Source organism: Silene latifolia, chromosome 1, assembly GCF_048544455.1.
Source record: "Silene latifolia isolate original U9 population chromosome 1, ASM4854445v1, whole genome shotgun sequence".
NCBI classification, from domain to species: domain Eukaryota; kingdom Viridiplantae; phylum Streptophyta; class Magnoliopsida; order Caryophyllales; family Caryophyllaceae; genus Silene; species Silene latifolia.
Window position 1 is genome coordinate 78,676,485 of NC_133526.1, and position 21,398 is coordinate 78,697,882.

The 21,398-nt window shown below is 35.3% G+C and overlaps 4 protein-coding genes and 1 long non-coding RNA gene across 5 annotated transcripts; 3 read left to right on the forward strand and 2 right to left on the reverse strand.

Moving 5' to 3' along the window:
* Window positions 1–2,097: 2,097 nt before the first annotated feature.
* Window positions 2,098–2,551, forward strand: LOC141594617 (uncharacterized). Its single transcript, XR_012522225.1, has 3 exons — window positions 2,098–2,200; window positions 2,300–2,409; window positions 2,489–2,551. It is a non-coding gene; the product is annotated as an uncharacterized LOC141594617 (long non-coding RNA).
* A 1,983-nt stretch (window positions 2,552–4,534) lies between these two features.
* Window positions 4,535–5,551, reverse strand: LOC141649196 (protein FAR-RED IMPAIRED RESPONSE 1-like). The gene has a single exon (XM_074457892.1). It carries the CDS (start codon window positions 5,549–5,551, stop codon window positions 4,535–4,537), a length of 1,017 nt encoding a protein of 338 aa, XP_074313993.1.
* Window positions 5,552–5,801: 250 nt separating this feature from the next.
* On the reverse strand, window positions 5,802–14,835 carry LOC141649200 (protein FAR1-RELATED SEQUENCE 5-like). The gene is made up of 6 exons (XM_074457898.1): window positions 14,747–14,835; window positions 14,493–14,544; window positions 11,724–11,811; window positions 7,669–7,719; window positions 6,473–6,842; window positions 5,802–6,243 (listed from the first exon to the last, which is right to left on the reverse strand). The coding sequence occupies exons 1-6, from the start codon at window positions 14,833–14,835 to the stop codon at window positions 5,802–5,804; spliced, it is 1,092 nt and encodes a 363-aa protein (XP_074313999.1).
* A 4,070-nt stretch (window positions 14,836–18,905) lies between these two features.
* On the forward strand, window positions 18,906–19,505 carry LOC141649207 (protein FAR1-RELATED SEQUENCE 5-like). Its single transcript, XM_074457904.1, has one exon. The coding sequence runs from the start codon at window positions 18,906–18,908 to the stop codon at window positions 19,503–19,505; it is 600 nt and encodes a 199-aa protein (XP_074314005.1).
* Window positions 19,502–20,098, forward strand: LOC141649214 (protein FAR-RED IMPAIRED RESPONSE 1-like). The gene has a single exon (XM_074457910.1). It carries the CDS (start codon window positions 19,502–19,504, stop codon window positions 20,096–20,098), a length of 597 nt encoding a protein of 198 aa, XP_074314011.1.
* Window positions 20,099–21,398: the final 1,300 nt, after the last annotated feature.

The window sequence follows — 21,398 nt, forward strand, 5'->3', positions numbered from 1 at the left end:
CTCAACAGTAGAACAAAGGTATTTGACTATGAACTTGTTTTGTAAATCTCAGGTCTCATTTTGTGAATCAGACAATTTATAAATCGTAGGGCTTATATTGTGAATCCAATAGACTGTTTTGCGAATCTGACGGCTTGTTTTGCGAATCCGATTGTTTTGATTGTTGAGTGCAGTGATATTCTTTTTCAAAGTAACACTCAGAGATTGACAAGGAGCATGTTGAGGACTATACCTGAAGGTGATCGAGTATGTTCTCAAGTCAGTAAATATTTGGTGTGAGATCCTAAACAGTAATGAGAAGTTGAAATCACCGGATTCTCCTGTTCGTTTATTTGTTCCATACTCCAATGACGGTGTTAGTTCCCCCCTGGGTTGTCTGGAAAATATTGATGTTTCTTCAGTTCAATTAGTAAGTTTTGGTTTGGTGTTATTATATTTTGTGAAACCTATTTTCATCTTTATGTTCTTCTTTTCATTTCATCTTGTCTTGTTTTCAGATTTGCACTCCAATCATGTCTACATCATGCCCACCGTTCTTCTTTTGTTTCGACCTTCGATGGAATAAATTGACAGTCATACACCCTATGAATGGAGTAGATGTTAACTATTCTGATTATGTGCAACCTACGGTGCGTCTTTTCCTCCATTTCTGGTTATGCAAAGCTGTGAATTTACTTTTTTTTTCGTGAATTCACGATCAAAGTGTTTGACAAGCATGTAACACATCCACATAATTAAGTGCTAATTTAGGTTGTGTCTGTGCGTAAAAGACAGCTCATTAATTGGGTTTCACCAAGATTCGCAGCAGATGGGCGACATGATGCCTGAGTTGTTTATCCCTCCTTCAATTTTGAAGTCCGGTGAAATGGATACCGGCGTCTATTTGTTTCACCTGTTGGAGCATTACAAAGGGAACAAAACCGATCGTCCTTTAATTATAACTTCTGTAAGATACCTTTACTTAACCTTGTGAACCTGATAGTTAGATTTGTCGGACACTGGAGTTAATTTCCTTAAACACTGGGGCCGCTTCGTGAACTTTGGAATAATTATAAGGACTTTTTGTTTTGCATTTATAGGTAAGTCAACTGAAACGCTATGCATTGAAGTTATGCCTTCGAATTATGACCTCCGGTGACAACATGTTGAAAGCTACTGTCGAACGAAGTGCAGAAGAGTGGAATTGTGTGCCTATGTATGACCCATTCCCTTATTAATCATGTTTTGTGAATCTTAGATGTTATTATTGGTTTTATCTGTTGTTCTTAATTTCTGAATCGTGGGTCTTATTATGTGAATCAAAGATCTTGATTTGTGAATCACGATCTTAAGTCGTCTTATTAATATTTGTCAGGGGCTACCGGCGTCTACCTTATTCTGAAGACGACCTTGTGAAGTTTATTTGGCACCGCAAAGGAAGAGATGCGATCACACACAAAGTAAGTATTTTTCCCCTTTACTTTTATTTTTTTGTGCTTTTCCCTTGCCCCTTTACTTTAATTTTTATTTTTATTTGGATAATTCTAGTAATGTTTCTTAATGTGCCTTACTACAAATGAGGCTATGGTGTGTACCGAGTGGATGGAAGTCACACGAGCGGGTTTATCTACGCTTAGACCGCGTCAGTGGGTTATGGATCAAGTAAGTAGACTACTATCAGCGTTCATTTCATTGTATTATCTGTAATCTTTTGTTTCATTCCTAATATTATTTTTTAGGTGATTGATATGTTTGGGATTAAGACGACACTTCATCGACCAGATCTTCTGTACTTGCCATCGACTATCATCGTGGTTAGCTTTGAACTTATTTTAATATTCAAGTATCTTGATTATCCCAAATTGATATGGTTTGTAAAATCACCTTTTGTGGTATGTAGAACTGTAAAAAGAAGAAAAACCCTTGTATTTGGAATCAATACATCAGTGGGACATACAAACCGGTGAATGGTGCCACAATCCGAAAGGTCTGGTCCCTCAACAATATTTTTTGTTATTTTTTTTTTTTTTTTTTTTTTTTTTTGTGCGGACATGTAGGGTCAAATTGGAGACTAATCTTTATTATATCGGGTTTTATACCGCTGATCAAAGACAAACATTGGTGGGCTTGTATATGCGATATGGAGAGTAAAACGAATTACATCCTCAACTCAAGCGCGAAAGTACAGTCTTATGATGTACATAATACAACCATAGACACGGTATTAATTATTTGCCTAATCTAACCCTTGACAGTTTGTGAATCAGAGTATATAAAATATTTTTAGTGTACAATCAGTATTAACTCGAAACATTTTCAGGTGGCCAAATTATCTCCTATTTTGGCAAGTAGTTCCCCGTCATATTATCCCATGCGGTTTCTGCACTCTCACAGGGTTATAACTCTCAAAGTTCCTCAACAATCAAATAAGTAAGTTATTCCCTAATGTGTCCGCTTTACGGAAATTAAATATTGTTTACTAAACAGTTGAACACTATACTACATTCAGTTTTGATTGTGGAGCTCACGTGTTGAGGTATTTGAGTATGTTGGACTGTGAGCTCGGTGATTGCGAGAATCCGCACAATTATCGTAAGAAACAAGTTGAACAGTATACGTACATGAAATCTGTATTTGAAACTGTGTTGTTCATTAATTTCAACTATAATTTCTTACAATTGCAGAGAATGCCAGAATTTCGAAAGTCTGTAATGATGCAACTACTTTCATGGGATGCAAATACTAGAACGGTACAGGCCCGGTCCTTTAATAACTTTTGCATATCAAATCCCCATTCATTCATAGTATCCGCGATATTTTGAATAGTAGCGAGCCATACTTGTCCGTGTATATATTTTGAAATATTTTACGTGTTTTCTGATATAGGAGTATAAGTAGCAAGATGTGCTTGTCTATGGTGGTGATATGATGTGAAGCAGGGAGATCGTTCTTCAGTGTATGCTTCTCTGGTTGGGAATTTATTCTTCATGATTGTCTTTGTGAGCGTGTAGTAGAAACGGGGCAGCATTTATTCTTTTGCTGTGAGTTTTGGGTGTTATGCAGTGTATACTTACTTATCTCTCGGTTGGTTAAGTCGGAGGCATTTGTCCCTTATGCGTGGAATTTAACTTGTGGTGGATACAATCAAGTATTATGTTAGTATAGTATTAGATGGTATATGCAGGATCTATCAAGTATTCTAGTGAATATGTTATTAGTCATTTAGTTGGGTGCTAATCTGCTTATTTAGTAGATCTCCTTTTGTAATAGTTGATTTTAATCAATGGAATTGATTAGTCGCTTGAATTTGTGAAATTTGACGTGGATGATTTATAAAGCGTCGATTCGCAAAATGAGACTGAGATTCAGAAAAGAATGTCTGAGATTTAAAAAAAAGACGATATTCACAAAAAAGATGGATTCACAAAACAAGTCGACAAAATGAGACCTGAGATTTACAAAAGAATGTCTGAGATTCAAAAAAAGACGATATTCACAAAAGATGGATTCACAAAACAAGTCGATTCACAATATTAAACCTCGGATTTATATATTGTCATTCACATGGTAAGATTCATGAAATAACGTCTATAATTCACACTAATCCATTTTATATAATATTTAAATTGTGTCATTCACAAAATAAGACCGTTTAGCCAGTCGACCGTTCCTTTCTAATAAGATTACGAATCTTCCTAATAATCGCGAAAATTAGACCCAAGATTCACAAATTAATACCAACAAATAAGATTTCCAGGTCTTTTGTACATATTAAGATTTAAGATTCCTAAAACAGCCTATTACATTCACAAAAGAACCTCTCAGATTCACAAAAATAAGATAAACAAATAAGATGTCCATATTTTTGGAAACCAATAATATGTTGCCAAACTAAAAGACTGCTCCTTTCAAAATTGTCAGTGTCTTCTTCAATCATCATATCTATTTCTCAAGGCTTAAGAAGACTCTTTCCTTCATTCTTCATCCTCATCCCCTTCCTCTTCTACTTCTTCGTCCGCTAGCTCTCCCTACGTAAAAGACAAAGCTGGAATTAGAAAGATGTTTACAAACATTAGATGTACAATAATAAAAGTGAGGATCATGCAAAATTGGGTGACACGGCGTGAATCACATTCATCTTATATAAGCCAACTGTTGTCATTTATGTTACAAAGTGAGGAATTATATCAGGTTACTACATACAATCAGTCTCATTTCTGTGATTCACAAATAAAGATATGTGATTCACATAATAAGACCCAGGATTCACAAATTAAGACCTGGGATTCACAAAGCAACCTCTGGGATTCTCAAAATAAGATAAACAGATAATTAAGACCTGGGATTCACAAATTAATATCAGATGTAGTTGCGTAGATGAATACAAACCTGATTCACTGGAGGAAGGTCTGCAAAATCATATGGACAATTCCTTTTGTCGTGGTTACCCTTGCGCTTACAGTTAGCACACAACCTTTTTGCTTTTTCCGCCTTCTTTATTGCCTTATTTTTCTTGCTCACCAACCGTTTACCACAGCCTTTGTTCCTAGACACATTAGGCGGTAAGATGTTGGTTTCTTCCGAACCTTGCGCTCAAGAGAAGCTCAATCTGTTGTTGTTTCGTCAACGGTTGAGTGTTTCCCTCTAGTTTTGTCCTGAATTCCTTGATTAACTTGGCAAACTCTCTCACATCCGACTCTTCTTTCCTTTTGAGCATACCAACAGTTAACTGAATCTCAGACCACACCACAGACATTCCAATCTGTTTTGTACTGGTATTGTTGTATTTCTCTAACAGATTCCCATTCCAATCATAAACGTCACTTTTGAGTGCATTCTTTCTCCACCTTTGCAAAATATATTTATCAGGTATGTCCTTAAACTTTCCCGAACAAACCCAAATGATGTGACTGCATAAAATACCTCTCCTTTCAAACATTTTACATGTGCACCTTACATCATTCATGCTTCTACTGCACTCAACTGCAAATTTTAGTCCTTTCTTTGCATCCTCAACTAACGACACTTCAAAGTTCGTCACAGGATTTGGCGGAGTGTATCCAACCAAACTGCAGGTATTTATTGAAAGCTTCACCTGGTTTTGGAACTCATAGAACATTGCATGGGTATAGCTTCTCACTGCTTGTGTCTCCCATTTTGACCCATACAGTGTTTCAGGGATTGAATTCGCATTCTCCTCTTCACGGAGCTTCAGCAGGTGCTTTTGGTGGTCAGTGGCGCTTTCATAGCGCACCAAGAACTCAGTTAATGTCCCGTATTTGTTTTCAAACCGCTTAAAGAAACTATTAGCACTCTCTGACCTTTGTGTAGTTCGTAGTAAACCGCCCATTGGCACATTTCTGAAATAAGCGGGTATCCATGTGTGTCTATCAGCGAACTTCCCATTCAACCACGTATTGTCTTCCAAGGAGAAATCGTTCATGACTTTAAGCCACTTCTCTTCAAATTCCCCGGGCTCCAGGTCATCGTCCCATACAACACCGTTCAGACGGGTTAAAAAGTCGGTATCTCTACAAATTTTACTCCCAACCTTGTCGGTTATTTTCTTCATGATGTGCCACATGCAAAACCGATGTTTCATTTGTTTCGAACTTAGCCGCAAATGAACAAAATCAAATTATCGACCGTCACCATCATTTTATAATAACTAAATTCACGCAGTTTCACATAACAAAGTCATATGATGCACTATTATGTAAATCTCAAGTCTTATCCTCAGATTCGGACTATAAATCATATAGCTTATTTTGTAAATCTGAGGGGTTATTTTGTGAATCTCATGTCTTATCCTCGGATTCAGACTATATAAATTTTGTAGTTAGTTTCAGAAACATACCTGGAACTGCTTTAATTATTCCTGGGTCTTCGTCAGTGATGATGTAGTTAGGCTCCTTCCCACCCATAGCTGCCAGAAACTGGTCAAATACCCACATGAATGACTCCTCGTTTTCATGTTCTATAAGCGCACATGCAAATGTGATTGACCTTTTATGATGGTCAATGCCCGTGAAAGGCGTGAACGTCATGTTGTACTTGTTTGTACCATAAGTTGGGTCGTATGAAACTCCATCCCCAAACAGAGCATACGCTCTTTGCATGTCACAATCCGTCCAAAAAATCCTTGTCAATGCGTTCTTGGAATCTTTTTCATAAACAAAGTGGAGCCCTTTTGTTTCAGCTAGGGTGTCTAAGCGTGATTTGAACATTTCCCCATCATGACTGTTCATTAGACACTTCATTTCCCTATGAAAATTTTTGAATTGCTTGATCAAGTTGCCCGACATTTTGAAAACCACCCAATTGTTGAGTGCATAGTTGGTGTGTTAAGCTAGGACCAACATTTGCTTTTGAATTGCTGACAATCATTTGCATATGAAATTCATTGATATTTTCAGCAAGTTTCTCAAATTCCTTATTTTTCACAACATCAAGCGGGTGATTGTGACCCTCAATAAACACGTCAACCATGTACTTGTTCTCATGGAACTTGAACTTTATCATTGTTGGACAGCCCCACCTTCTAATCTTTGTTATTCTTGTGGTTGACCCTTTGTTGGAACTCTCTGCCTCTCCTCCACCTTTTTTCACCCTACGTTTAGCAGCTGGTTTTTTCGGTTTGCTCTTTGTACCACCTATTTCCGTTATTTCTGATGCAACGGATTCATCCGCCTTTTCTGCAACACCAGTTAGGGCAGGTCGTCTTTTCTTCTTATTACAGCCTTCCCGATTGCAAACCATGCACTTTGTTCTGATAATATCATCACGAAACCTTTTGCTTGAAGATTTCCTTGATTTAAACCCACAAGCAACAACGTACGTTTCATAAAACAGCATCGCTGAGTCTAAGTCAATAAATGTTTTCCCAATCACTGGTGTAAACTTTTCATCAATCCTATTTATCCATCGTTGGCTGCCACTCGGTGTGTAAGTTATAAGAGTAGTAGGTGTGGAAATAGTTGGTACTTGTAGGGCTTGTTAAAACAAAGAGAGGTAGAAGCTTGACCGCAATTAACATTGGAATCAACAACTGAAAATTGTAGATTCACAAAATAAGCCAAAAGTGCAAGATAGGAGATTAACAAATAAAGTTCCACAATATTAGCATATAAGGTTCATAATCTCTGCCACAAACCAAGTTTCAGGATCTTATAGTCTATATTTCAATAAATAACCTACTAGATTCAAATAATTAGCTCTTATATTTACAAAATAAGCACTCTGATTCACAAAATAGACAATGTTAAACAATCTCTGCCACAAACCAAACTTCATAATCTTATAGTCTATATTCACTAAATAACCTATCAAATTCACATAATTAGCTCTTATATTCACAAAATAAGCTATCTGATTCACAAAATAAGGAGAATAGCAAAACAATCTCAAAAAAATAACATCTCAAATTCATAAAAGATTGATGTTTCTTCGGTTCAATTAGTAAGTTTTGCCAAAAAGAGCAACATAGGAGATTCACAAATCAAGTTTCACAATATTAGCATATAAGTTCCTCTGTCACAAACCAAGTTTCGGGATATTAGTCTATATTTTTCAAAATAACCTCTCAGATGCACAAAATTAGCTCCTAGATTCGCAAATAAACTTCTCAGATTCACAAAACCAGACCAAAATAACGTCTCAAATTAATAAAATAGGGACAAAACAGAATACCTGTTGCACTAGCACTCTTATCAGGAGTCGCTGTAGTATCAGGAGTTAGACCTGCAACATCAGCAGGAACACTATAATAAGTAGGACGAAATTGATAAATTTTGATCAAATTCAGGATATTATAGCATACATTCACGAAATAACTTCTCAGATTTACAAAATTCACTCTTAGATTCACAAAATAACCTCACATATTCACAAAATCAGGATAATAGCGAAAAAAAGGAGATTACCTGTTTCAACAATATATTATCACCGATTCATCGTAATGTCCGTAATGTCCATTGAAATTGAAGTTTAACGTCAATTTGAGCCTTATTAGCTCTTATATTAACAAATAAAGTTTCACAATAATAATGTTTCAAATTAACAAAATAGTAGGAACACCATAATAAGTATGACATCGACAACCATAGATAAGAAAGCATGCAATATTACTGATACAAGACAATTAAAGCATTCAATGGTGCGGACTTGTGCAAACTTTTCAGAATTTGTCATCTTATTTAGTTTTAATCTTACCCAGGTTGTATATATTAGTTATTTAAGTTTCACAAAATAACCTTCTAGTTTCACAAACTAGGGTCTCTGATTCACACAATAAGAAATAAATAAATTGCATCAGTAACGTTTAACAACAGAGATTCACAAAATAAGGCCCAAGATTCACTAACTATAGGCTGAGATTCACCAAATAAAGTCCGAGATTCACTAAATAAAGTATCAGATTATTAGTTCAAATAATTAAAAAAAAAAAAATTGGTGAAGATTATGAATTCACTTTTAAGAAAAGGTCAGGTTGTATGTATCTAGATATTTTGTTGATTTGTTAATAACAGTTCCATTCCCAAGAAAAGGACATTGAACAATCAAGCATTCAATCAAAAAATTTAATATATGGGTAATGTGAACAGGCACTGTTGACAGTTGTGCCAAATACAAGGCCTATAAATATCTAATTTCTGAAACATAATAGTATATACCAATAACCTCTCTTCTCTCTTCTGTAAAACATTTCAAAAATCCCTATTGCACACAATGTCTCATTTATTTGTATGTCCCTATACTTGTGTTTTGGCGAATGTTCCAGGTTATATGAATAAAAAAGGGAAGTATGTTTGTCCTGACCTCTCTAAATTGGCAGATTGTTTAATGAGCCAAGGTTATGAGATAGAGTCTTTGGTGCCTGTTATCTGCAGGCAGACTTGTCATTTTATGGGATTAGTACTAATTCAATTTGACACAAATGACAATGGCTGCAAACAGGCTTTTAAGTTGCAGGAGAAGTTCGAGCAATTTGGGCGTACTAGATCTGAATGGCTGGCTACCTATTCCCGAGTTCAGGGGCCCTTTCTATGGGTAGCATCAAGGCTTGATTCAAAATATTTTAGCTACACTCCAGTATGTAGAAGAGTCCCATATTCATCTAAACATGCAGGAAGATCACTCGGCCGATGCGATGAACGCTGCACCTATAGCTATATCAATATTGCTCTATGTGCATTGCCTCGAACAAATAGGGGTGATTGATAAACTAAACAAATATCATATCTTGTTTAATTTTTCAGCTTTTCAGTTTATTTTATTTTTGAATGTTGTTGTTTAGTTAATTCGAAAGCCATGAACCTGCGAAATTTTATGTGATGAAAAATTACAAGATTTTTAAGTTTTCTGAATATTATATTTAGCTCTTATATTCACAAAATAAGCACTCTAAGTCACAAAATAGACAATGTCAAACAATTTCTGCCACGATCCAAGTTTCAGGATATTATAGACAGTTTATATTTTCAAAATAACCTCTCAGATGCACAAAATTAGCTCCTAGATTCGCAAAATAACCTCTCAGATTCACAAAACCAGAACAGTTTATATTTTCAAAATAACCTCTCAGATTCACAAAACCAGAACAGTTTATATTTTCAAAATAACCTCTCAGATGCACAAAATTAGCTCATAGATTCGCAAACTAACCTCTCAGATTCACAAAACCAGAACAAAATAACGTCTCAAATTCATAAAATAGGGACAAAACAGAATACCTGTTGTAATAGCACTATTATCGAGTCGCTGCGATCGTCGGGAGTTAGACCTGCAACATCGCAGATAATACCATAATAAGTAGGGCGAAATTGATTATTTTTGATCAAATTCAGGATATTATAGCCTACATTCACGAAATAACTTCTCAGATTTACGAAATAACTTCTTAGATTCACAATATAACCTCACATATTCACAAAATCGGAGAATAGCAAAACAACTTCATATAATAGCGAAAAAAACGGAGATTACCTTTTCAACAAAGAGATTATCACCGATTCTCGTAATGTCCGTAATCTCCATTGAAATTAAAGTCAGAACGTCAATTTGAGCCTTATTAATGAATGAATTATAATCAATTAATGAATGAATTAACAAAATCAACAAATTTTACACCGCGAATGACGAAATTGCTCAATTGCTCGCTTTTGATCGAATTCAAACCCTAAACTAACGAAATACTTGATTTTTGATCCTTATAAATTTACAAAACAGTTCGATTTTGTTCAAATTTGATCATTATATCATCAATTAATGAACGAAGTTAAGAAAATCAATTTTTCATCAAATAATATGAAATTACCTGGAAATTACCTCGAAATCTTCTAAGAAATCGATTAATTTGATGAATTCGCCTCTTTGATTGTCAGAATTTGATTATTTTGATGAAATCGTCTCACAAATTTGAAGATATCGCCTCAAACTCAGTAGTTTTGGAAGGAAAGAATTTGGGCCTTTTGTTTAGATTAGAGAGAATAAGGTATTTGGGCTTTTTTTTAGATTAGAGAGAGAAAGTGTTTTGGACCAAATGAAAAGTTTCTTGTTGACCCCTAATTTTCATCCTTGTTTTTTCAGTCCAACATTACAAAATCAGGCCATCCATGTATAATGCAAATCAGTCCAAGGTAGTAATTTGGTGAGACCGGCCGCCTCGCCATAATGAGGTGCCTCACCGGATCCGGCCTATATATATATATATATATATATATATATATATATATATATATAGAGAGAGAGAGAGAGAGAGAGAGAGGCGGGATCTCGTGAGTTTGATTCTTACGGTGAGTTGTGAGTTTGAAAAATCTTAGCCACTAGATCAAAGGAAACCAAGGGCAGCGATTAGATCCCATTAGTTGAACTTCTTAACACTGCCCACCTCCCAGCCACACAAAAACCCACCGACACCCCTCTGTCTCTCTCTCTTTGAAGCCAAAAAAAAATCCCAATTTGGTTGAAGAAATGATTAATAACAATAAAAAACCTAGAATTTCACCCATAACGATTACTTTAGCATTGATTTATCTTTTAGATTTTTGCGAATTATACCATCAAATTCAACAAGTCGAATTCAATTTTGTAAATATCATTAATTTGGAGAAGAGAGAAGAACGAATTGATGTGAACTAGGTGGTGCTCGGTTCTGTGCGATGATTGGAATGATAAGTCGCCATGGTAGTATGGACTGTTTTTGAGGCGAGAGGGCCATATTTCCTCAAGAACGGAGAAAAGGTCTCGATGACGAATTTGGAGATGAAGTTGTAAAATGATATCAATTATCATCAAGTCATTGACTAGTTGGCTACCCCCTATTTTGTTGATATTGGTGAGTCGTATTGCAGCTTTCTCTTTAGTTTATAGTAGGTTTGATTTGACATCTTTGATAATGGGGGACTCGCCCCATTTTATGATGCGAGACATGGTGTTTGTATTCACTGGAGTAGATATAAAATAGGTTCTGCAAAATGAACCTTTAATCGAGTTTAATGAAAATGTTGGGATACTTGGTTTTTGTGTTCATTTAAGGAGATATACAAACTCGAGGAAACTTTGACCATGATGAACCTGTAATTAAGTTAGATGACGATGTTGCAGAATCCTATGTCATTCTATCTTGGCTCCAATTACCAGACTTGGTTGTGTGTCTGAATGTCTTTGAATCCCTATAACCTTGTGTTTTGGATCTTCTACGCGTTCCTTAAGCAATTATCTCTGAATCTCCCACTTCTCCTTACTCCACGCGCTTTCAATTGCTGGCAACTCGTAATCATCTGGTCTCGGTGATAAATGGAACTCGGCGATTCCGGTGGTGGTTGAAGACCCCTGAAACATCCCATTATCCCAAATTATTCATGATCAAAAATAAATGCAAGGAACATAAAGCAGTAAACTTACTTTTCTTGATCAAGGAGATATCCATACATTTGTGACTTCTTAGACGCAGTATCCGGGATCTTAAACAAATAGCGAAAAATCGGGCTGATTTTTGTTCGTGGTGTATAAACAAGATACCGGGGTCTCGAATGAGCTTGGGGCGGGGAACCCACAACGAGCTCGTCATTGCATGTGCAAACATGGTTTTCGCGGTGGCTAATGGCCTTATAGTGAGTGCAGTCATATTTTTCACACGGAGGGTTTTCGGATATTGTTTTAGCAAAATAAAAGGAAGTCATTGATTGTGCTCGAATTTATCCTGGTAAGGGGGTGCGGACTGAAATGTTGTGGCGCCTAAAATTGAGGAGTGATTGGCGGAGTCCGAGATGAGCCCAGACTAATGGTGGGCTCCTCGGTGGTGGTTGAGTGGGTTGCTCGGTTCGAGTTATTTGTGCCTCCATTGGTGAAGCTTCAATTGGGTTTCGATTCGACCGAAGGAAGACGGTGATTGTGCGGCGGAGTCGGGTTCGAGCTGCTGATGGTGATTGATGGGGTGTGTTAATGGTGGGTTGGCAGAGGAGTGAGATGAGAGTATGGGGGAGTTGAAATTGGCTAATGAAGTATTTGGAAATGTTCTTGCTAAAGACGCGTATTCTGGAATTGTATCATTTCGGGGCATGTCAAGAATAATAAGTTAACGAAAGGTTTATGTCTTTTCAAAGAACATGGTAAGGAGTGGTGTGTTGCCTATGGAATTTAGCTATTCGATGGTACTTAGTGCTTGTTCAAGGTTGAGTGATTATGCTTTCGGTAGACTTACTCATGATCATGTTATTGTGACTGGTGTGCCTTTAGATTTGTCGTTACAGAATGCTATGGTTGACATGTACTCTAGTCAGTGGTGACTCCCGATCGCATTTCGTGTGTTTAACGAAATTCAGAACCCGGATCTTGTGCCTTGGAACTCAACTTTTTGTATGAAGTCGTGTAGATGGGCCAACATTAACACGTTTAGGGAGTGCGAAATGATGATGGGCGCCGAGTTGTTGCTGATGTCGGGTTTAGGGAGAGCGCGAGTGTCACTGATCTTCACTCTGATTTTTTCTTTCCCATTTCATTTTCTTTTGCCCATTATTTGATACAGCTTGTTTTTTTTAGAAAATAATGAGAGATGTTTATCACATGGATTGCCCATGAATTGGGTCTCTTTTGTTACTTTTTATATTTCTCTATTGATTAATTGTTAGGTTTCTCTTTGTTTTTTATGTTTCAGTACAATAACACAACAATAGCACCAGAATAATACTACAATAATACACGAATAACACTACAATAACACAACAATAACACTACAATGACAACACAATAACACGGGGGAAAAAAGGAAAAAAAAAATTAAAGTAGTAGAAAAAAAATCAAAGGGACATCGGAATAACAGCAGAATAACAGTAGAATAACGGCACAATAACATGCGGTAAAAAAAAGAGTAAAAAAATCAAAGTGACACCGGAATAACATCACAATAACACCAGAATAACAGTAGAATAACAGCACAATAACACGTGGTAAAAAAAAAAGTCAAAAGTCGTAAAAAAAAAATCAAAGTGACACCAAAATAACAGCAGAATAACAGTAGAATAACAGCACAATAACACGTGGTAAAAAAAAAAATCAAAGTCGTAAAAAAAAATCAAAGTGGCACCGGAATAACATCACAATAACACCAGAATAATAGTAGAATAACAGCACAATAACACGTGGTAAAAAAAAATCAAATTCGTAAAAAAAATTAAAGTGTCAGCAGAATAACATCACAATAACAGCGGAGTAACAATAACAGCCCAATAACACGTGGTAAAAAAAAGAAAAAAAAATCAAAGTCGTAAAAAAAATCAAAGTAACAGCAGAATAGCATCACAATAACAGCGGAATAACAATAACAACACAATAACATGTGGTAAAAAAAAAGAGAAAAAAAATCAAAGTCGTTAAAAAATCAAGTTAAAAAAAAGCACAATAACAGCATAATAACACGAGGTAAAAAAAAAATAAGAGTGAAAAAAAATTCAAGCAAAAAAAAATTTGCTACAAAAAGAAAAAGAAAAAAAGGTAACATAATGAGAAAATTAGAGAAAAATATAAGAGGAAAAAAAATCAAAGTTGTAAAAAAAAGCATAATAACACGAGGTAAAAAAAAAGATAAAAAAATTAAAGTAAAAAAAAAAAAGTAGCACTAGAAAAAAAAGAAAATAAACTAAATAACAATGCTTTTATATGACAACTAAGATTAATCTTGGCCACTCATCTCTAATTTAATCTAATGGTTGAGATTCCCTCAACTCACAACTCACCATAAGAACCAAAATCACCAAATCCAATCTATATATATATATATATATATATATATATATATATATATATATATATATATATATATATATATATATATATATATATATATAGAGGCGGGATCTCGTGAGTTTGGTTCTTACTTATGAGTTGTGAGTTTGGAAAATCTCGACCATTAGATCAAAGGCAAATAGATGGCTGAGATTTAATAAAAAAAAAACTAAACAATTTAAAATTCGTACATTCTCCTTTCCGCGTTCTCCATTTCATCAGACACACACTCTCCCTCTTATTGACTTTTCTACCTCTTCTCTCAGCTTTATTTCTTCAAAGCTGCAACCATTGAAACAATTAAAAAAACAAAAACAATTTTCTCCCCCAATTCTACACAACAATTAAAAAATTCGATGTGTATGGAGGAGTATGGAATCGTTTGATTGTTTCGAAAACGGATGATAATGATAGTTTTAGTTGATAATCTTGATTTCCGAGTGAAATTTTTGGAGAAATTAGTGAATTTAAGCTGGATTCATACGTATAATGATGGAAAGGATGGCGTCCGATCTTAATCGGAGTGGCTGCTGTCCTTGTTGCAGATAATAGAATAGAACCCTTGATCACCATGGATACGCCTGAAGAAGCGGGTCTTCAGGATGACTATGTCCAGAATATTACCATTCCCTCGGCACTTATTACCATGTCTTTGGGAGATAAGCTGAAGAGATCCATATCAGAAGGTGAGATTGTGCATATCAAGCTCGACTGGAGGGAGACAGTCCCACATCCAGATGATCGAGTTGAATATGAGCTATGGACCAATAGCAATAATGAATGTGGACCAAAGTGTGATGCTCAAATTGAATTTGTCAAGAGTTTTAAAGGAGCTGCTCAGATACTTGAAAAGAATGGGTACACTCTTCACGCCGCACTATATTACATGGTTTTTCCCTGAAGCCTTTACCTCGAGTAAACAGTGTAAATCACAGTGCATCAATCATGGAAGGTATTGTGCTCCGGACCCTGAGCATGATTTTGCTGCTGGTTATGAAGGGAAGGATGTTGTGCTTCAGAATCTACGCCAAGCTTGTTTTTTTAAGGTGGTTAATGAAAGTGGCAAACCATGGACTTGGTGGGACTATGTTTCTGATTTTGCAATCCGATGTCCTATGAAGGAGAAAAAGTACACATTTCGATCTATTGCAATGAATTATTGTTAGTAATAATTCATGAATTGATGAGTTAATTGTATTAATTGCGACTGACCAGCTCAAATTCATTGCGATGTTGAATTGTTGATCATGTGTGTAATTTGAAGGGTTTGGAGCACTGAATATAGCTGGGATTACCTGTTAGTAATAGTTCATGAATTGACGAATGACGAGTTAAGTTTTTGTTACCCGTTAAGTTTTGGTTAGTAACAGCACAATAATATGTCAAAAAAAGAGTAAAAAAATTAAAGTAGTAAAAAATCACAATAACACCAGAATAACAATACCACCACACAATAATACGTGATAAAAAACAAGTAAAAAAAAGAGTAAAAAAAATCAAAGTATTAAAAAAAAATCAAAGTGACACCAGAATAACATCACAATAACAGCAGAATAACAGTAGAATAACAGCACAATAACACGGGGTTAAAAAAAAATCAAAGTCGTAAAAAAAATCAAAGTGGCACCGGAATAACATCACAATAACACCAGAATAACAACACAATAACATACAGTAAAAAAAGAGTAAAAAATCAAAATAGTAAAAAAAATCAAAGTAGTAAAAAATCAAAGTGACACCGGAATAACATCACAATAACAGCAGAATAACAATAGAATAACAGCACAATAACACTTGGTAAAAAAAAAAAAAAAAAAAAAAATCAAAGTCGTAAAAAAATCAAAGTAACAATGAGAATAACATCACAATAACAAATGGAATAACAATAACATGTGGTAAAAAAAAGAGAAAAAAAATCAAAGTCGTAAAAAAAATCAAAGTAAAAAAAGCACAATAACAGCATAATAATAAGAGTAAAAAAAATTCATGTAAAAAAAAAATTGTACAAAAAGAAAAAGAAAAAAATGTAACATAATGAGAAAATTAGAGAAAAACATAAGAGAAAAAAAAAATCAAAGTTACAAAAAAAAAAGCATAATAACACGAGGTAAAAAAAAAGGAGATAAAAAAATTAAAGTAAAAAAAAAAGAGTAGCACTAGAAAAAAGAGAAAATAAGTAAATGACAGTGGTTATATATGACAGGTAAGATTAGATCTTGGCCATTCATCTCTAATATAATCTAGTGGCTGAGATTTCAAAGCCCAAAACTCACAACTCACCATAAGAAACAAAACTCACAAGATCCTATCTCTATATATATATATATATATATATATATATATATATATAGAGAGAGAGAGAGAGAGAGAGAGAGAGAGAGAGGCGGGATCCGGTGAGAACGATCACTCGGTGCAAACGGTGAGAACGACCTACAATAGTAGGATTTTAAACAAAAAATAACACGGAAACCTCGAAAATCCTACGCGCGACTAACCTTACTGTTTTGACAAAAAAAATCCAAAATTCTCTTTCTCTCTCTACTTTCCAAAACTTTTCCCCCAAATCAAAACAAATATTTCCGCGAAGAACTAGAAAATTCCGCGAAATCCTTAAAACTACAAAATTACCAAAAAAATCGACGAAATTGATCATAATCAATGGCGTTGATCATCTAATTGATGTACTGTTATAATATTTTTCTGATTGAATTGGTGTGATTGATGCATGAACAATCGATTTTTGTGATTTCGATTGGCATTCCAGAATTATTTCAATCGTAGAAAATTATGGATGTTGAAGGTTCTAGCGATTTAGGGGAACATACTGATGCGATTGTTCCAGCTGTTAGCAATGATATCGTCGATCATCATCTCATCTAGGTAAGTACATCTGCAAATCAGTTGATATAGCCTTTTTTATAAATCGTTTCAATAAAATCGTCTGATTGATGTATCTATTGATAATTTTGATGCGTATTCATACTAATTTAAACATAGATAGACAAATTATTACGATTGCTTCTCATGTATCGTTATCCTGGTTGATATCATAAATTGATGAGTCCGACGGATATGAACAGTTGTCTTACGCCAGAGTTGGTGTATGTGATATGCAGCTTGTTTTAGAGTTGATTATTACACTTGCTGATCATATTTCTTATGCACGCTATACAGTATTCTGTTTAGTTCAATAGCATGTATATTAGTATAATTGATGTAATTGCCTTATATGAAAAACGTGCCTGACAGAAGAACGAAACCGCCCTTTATAGACCAACGTTTATGAAAGACATGTATATTAGTATAGTTGATGCGTTTGTGTTTTGTCGGCGCCAGCGTATCTAGAATTATAATTAAGGGATATACCGATTCGTGTCATAATAAACATTTGACTTTCTGCCTGTGACAAAATTATAAGACATGATTGATGTATCTTGACGTCTACGTTAAGTAGACAGTAATGAAAAATACGAAATTTCAGCGTTCAGGCACAACTTTCTGAGATAATTTCTGTGGGTTTTTGTTTTCGAATTGATTTCGTGCTTTTGACTAAAATAGCGTACCTGAAAATTATATTTGTTGTGCATTAGTTATTTGAGCTTCTTTGCTTATACCCTTATTGTTCTACGTGTAGCGTGCATAGATGCAGGCTCACCAATCATTGAGACAAACCCGAAGGAAAGAATACCCGTATGTGCGCCAGAAATGAAGCCTGTTTTGGGTATGATCTTTGATAAACTAGATGATGGGCTAGATTTCTATAAGGCTTATGCTACTAACTCCGGTTTTAAAATGAGAAAGTCGACGCAACGAAACGTGGATGGGGTTGTCATGACTAAGTACTGTGTGTGCAGTAAAGCTGGAGAAAGTAAGCCTAAAGGGAAGGTAAAAAAGAGACAAAGAACTAGAATTTTATGTAATGCAAAAATTTTTTTCCGTAGAAATGAAAAAGGTCAATATGTGATTGTTGACTTTCATGAAGGACATACCCATCTCCTCTCAACACCAAACACCGTGGTGCATTTGACTGAGTCACGAGAATTAACCCTTATACATAAATCCATGATTGTTGAGAATTCCAAGGTGAATAAAGGGCCTGTGCAAAGCTTTAGGATGTTCAAAGAATACGTGAAAGGGTATCAAAATGTCGGGGCATCACTTGAGGACTTCAAAAATTTTTGGAGGGATGTGAAAAAATTTATTAAAGGGTATTACGCGCAAATGATGATTGAAAATTTCATGCACAAAAAAGCCATGTGTAGTTCGTACTACTTTGATTTTGATGTTGACGATCGTGGTCGACTATCTAGGGTTTGTTGGTTTGACCCTATAGCTATAAAGAATTACAGTCTTTTTGGTGATATGACGTCTTTTGACACGACGTTTAATATGAACACGTATAAAATGATATTTGCACCTTTTACGGGGGTTGACCATCACAAGAAATGCGTGTCATTTGGAGCAGGACTTATAAGGAAAGAGACTGATGAGGATTTCGTATGGTTGTTTCAGAATTTTCTAAGTGCAATGAGCAATACGTATCCTGTATGCATAATTACTGATCAAGATAGGGGCATAAGATCAGGGGTTAAAACAGTGTTCGGGACAAAACTCAAAGACAGAGATATTGCATGTGGCATATCATGAAAAAGCTGCCAGACAAGATCGGAACTACGCTATATCGGGAAACTAACTTCATGAAAGAGTTGTGCTCCTGTGTTTGGGCAGAAGATATCGAACCGTCTGAGTTTGAGGAATGGTGGTGCTCAGTTATATCTTCATACGGGCTGACCGGCAATGAATGGTTAGATATCATGTTTGACAAAAGGGCTTATTGGATTCCAGCATATTTCAGGGATTTATTTATGGGTGGACTAATGAGAACCACGTCCAGGTCTGAGTCAGAGAATAGCTTTTTCGGAAATTTCATGAACCCACACTTAACTTTGGTTGAGTTTCTTATGAGGTATGAAAGTGCTATGGACGCTCAGCGATGGAAACAATCCAAATTAATAGCCGAGTCAAAAAACTCCTTCCCTGATCTAGAAACGCCTCACCCGTTGGAAAAACACGCTTCTGAGTTCTACACCCCAGTGATGTTTTCTGAATTTAAAAACGAGTGGGTGGCTGCTTGTTTCACTTGTGGTGTTAAAATGTTAGGGGTTACTACCAGTGACAGCATCCCCATTATTGATCGTGAAAAAGACAAGTTTACTATGTTAACTTTATCTCTGACGACATGAAAGTGAACTGCACCTGTAAAAAGTTCGAGAGACATGGAATTTTGTGCCGTCATGCGCTTTACGTGTTGAAAGAACAAGGCCTTGACAATGTTCCAGAACAGTATCTGTTAAGTAGGTGGAGCAAATTGGCAACATGTCAGCCGATTTGTAATAATGTGCCACATACTTTAATTGAAGATTGTAACTCATTAGATGTTAGACGGCACAAAATTGGTACCTTATGGTCTGAGGTGTTTTCGTGTGTGACGCTCGCTGAACAAAAACCTGAGTATGTTGATGAATTGCTGGGCATTCTGAAAGGTTTTAAAGACAAGATAAGCGCACAAACTAGTACGACAGAATGTAGTAGTAGTAGTAACACGGGTGATAGGCTGAGAAAGAAAAATAGGGAACTTGAGATGCTCTTAGGAACAAAAATACCAAAGGAAGTGGTTGTCTTACCTCCTATTCAGTCAAAAACAAAAGGGTCTGGAAAAAGAATGATGTCCCAAAAGGAACAAGCTACAAAAGAACAGAAGAAAGCGGCCAGGAAATGCAATGCTTGCGGAGAATTAGGATTCCATGATAGTCGGAATTGTCCTGGGAGAGTATGATTCTATGATACAGGTACGCTAATAATTTTGGTGCATTCATTATTAGAGAATACTGATGGACGATTGAATTTGTTTAGTTGGTACATAATTAAGGAATAGTATTGTTGGATCTAATCAAATTTATAACCTTTAATGTTTTATAGCCTTTTTTCGTTTCAGGAATGAACAACAAAAAGAGTTGCGGATCACATACACAAATATAATGAATAATGGCAGGAGGATTTGAGACTTCATTTTTTGAGCTGATTTTGAGACTTCATTTCTTGAGCTGTTATATGAGATTATTGAACATTTTTTATTTTGATTTTTGTTATGATTTATGAGCGTAACTTCAAAAAGTATTATATGTGTATCTGTCAAGGCTTAAAGTGTATCTATCGGAGTTGTGAATGGAAACTATACATATTAACCTATACAATACATGGATGATCATTAATAGGTTTTGATAGGAAGAGTTATTGTGTATCTTTGTTATAGCTATGATGAATTGATAAACATGAACTGACAGCTAGTTTCCATTAACTGAAAATTTCAGTTGTGTGAGAATAAAAGCGCGTGTATATTAACACAATTGTTGCAGCTCTTTTACATTAGAAGCGTACCTGACAGTATTATATATGAAAATAAATAGCGTAAACGATGAACTTACATGTCAAAGTTCAATAGATTGACAAAATTAATATTGCAGGACGTCTAATTTTCCAACGACAAAAATGGATACACTTATTGGTGAGTTTGAGTGGAAACTTAAAAAAGCATATATGTTAACATGATTGCTGCACATGTTTTACGTGAAAAGCGTATCTACTAGTATTCTGAGTAGATAAAAACCCGTGAGTTAATAAACGATGATTCGAAGTTGAGTATGCAAATGATTTTGACGTATCTGAAAATATAATTGGTGTGTGTCAGTGATAAGATGGCGTAACTAGTAACATAATTCCCGCTACAAGTTATAAGCCAGAGTTACACCTTTTTTATCTCCAAAAACTTTTTGAAACATAACCATCAACTAAAACAAAACAGAATGTGTAACCATTCTTGCACACTGCCAACTCCAATAAAGATGGATTATCCAAAATGATGTCTATCAAATTGGCATAAAAGTCTGTCACTTGGCACAACTATTGAACAAAAGATCAGATTACATTTTTTCATTAGACCTCTACACAAACATTAAACACGAAAAAGACAAATCAAAATGAGGGACCATGCCCTACCATTACACGTTGCCGAGTTTAGAACATCGGAGCATTCGTGGGAATATATTCTAGACAATTATGCCATACAACAAATAACA

Excerpts from the sequence above, each read along its gene's own strand:
- LOC141649196 (XM_074457892.1), bottom strand. The coding sequence starts at position 5,551 with ATGAAGAAAATAACCGACAAGGTTGGGAGTAAAATTTGTAGAGATACC.
- LOC141649200 (XM_074457898.1), bottom strand. The coding sequence starts at position 14,835 with ATGGTGATCAAGGGTTCTATTCTATTATCTGCAACAAGGACAGCAGCC. Across the intron at positions 11,812-14,492 it reads AAAAGTCAATAAGAGGGAGA|GGGTCTTCAACCACCACCGG; the intron begins GTGTGTGTCTGA and ends GGGATGTTTCAG. Across the intron at positions 6,244-6,472 it reads TTCAAGTTCCATGAGAACAA|GGAAATGAAGTGTCTAATGA; the intron begins GTACATGGTTGA and ends AAATTTTCATAG.
- LOC141649207 (XM_074457904.1), top strand. The coding sequence starts at position 18,906 with ATGAAAAAGCTGCCAGACAAGATCGGAACTACGCTATATCGGGAAACT.
- LOC141649214 (XM_074457910.1), top strand. The coding sequence starts at position 19,502 with ATGAAAGTGAACTGCACCTGTAAAAAGTTCGAGAGACATGGAATTTTG.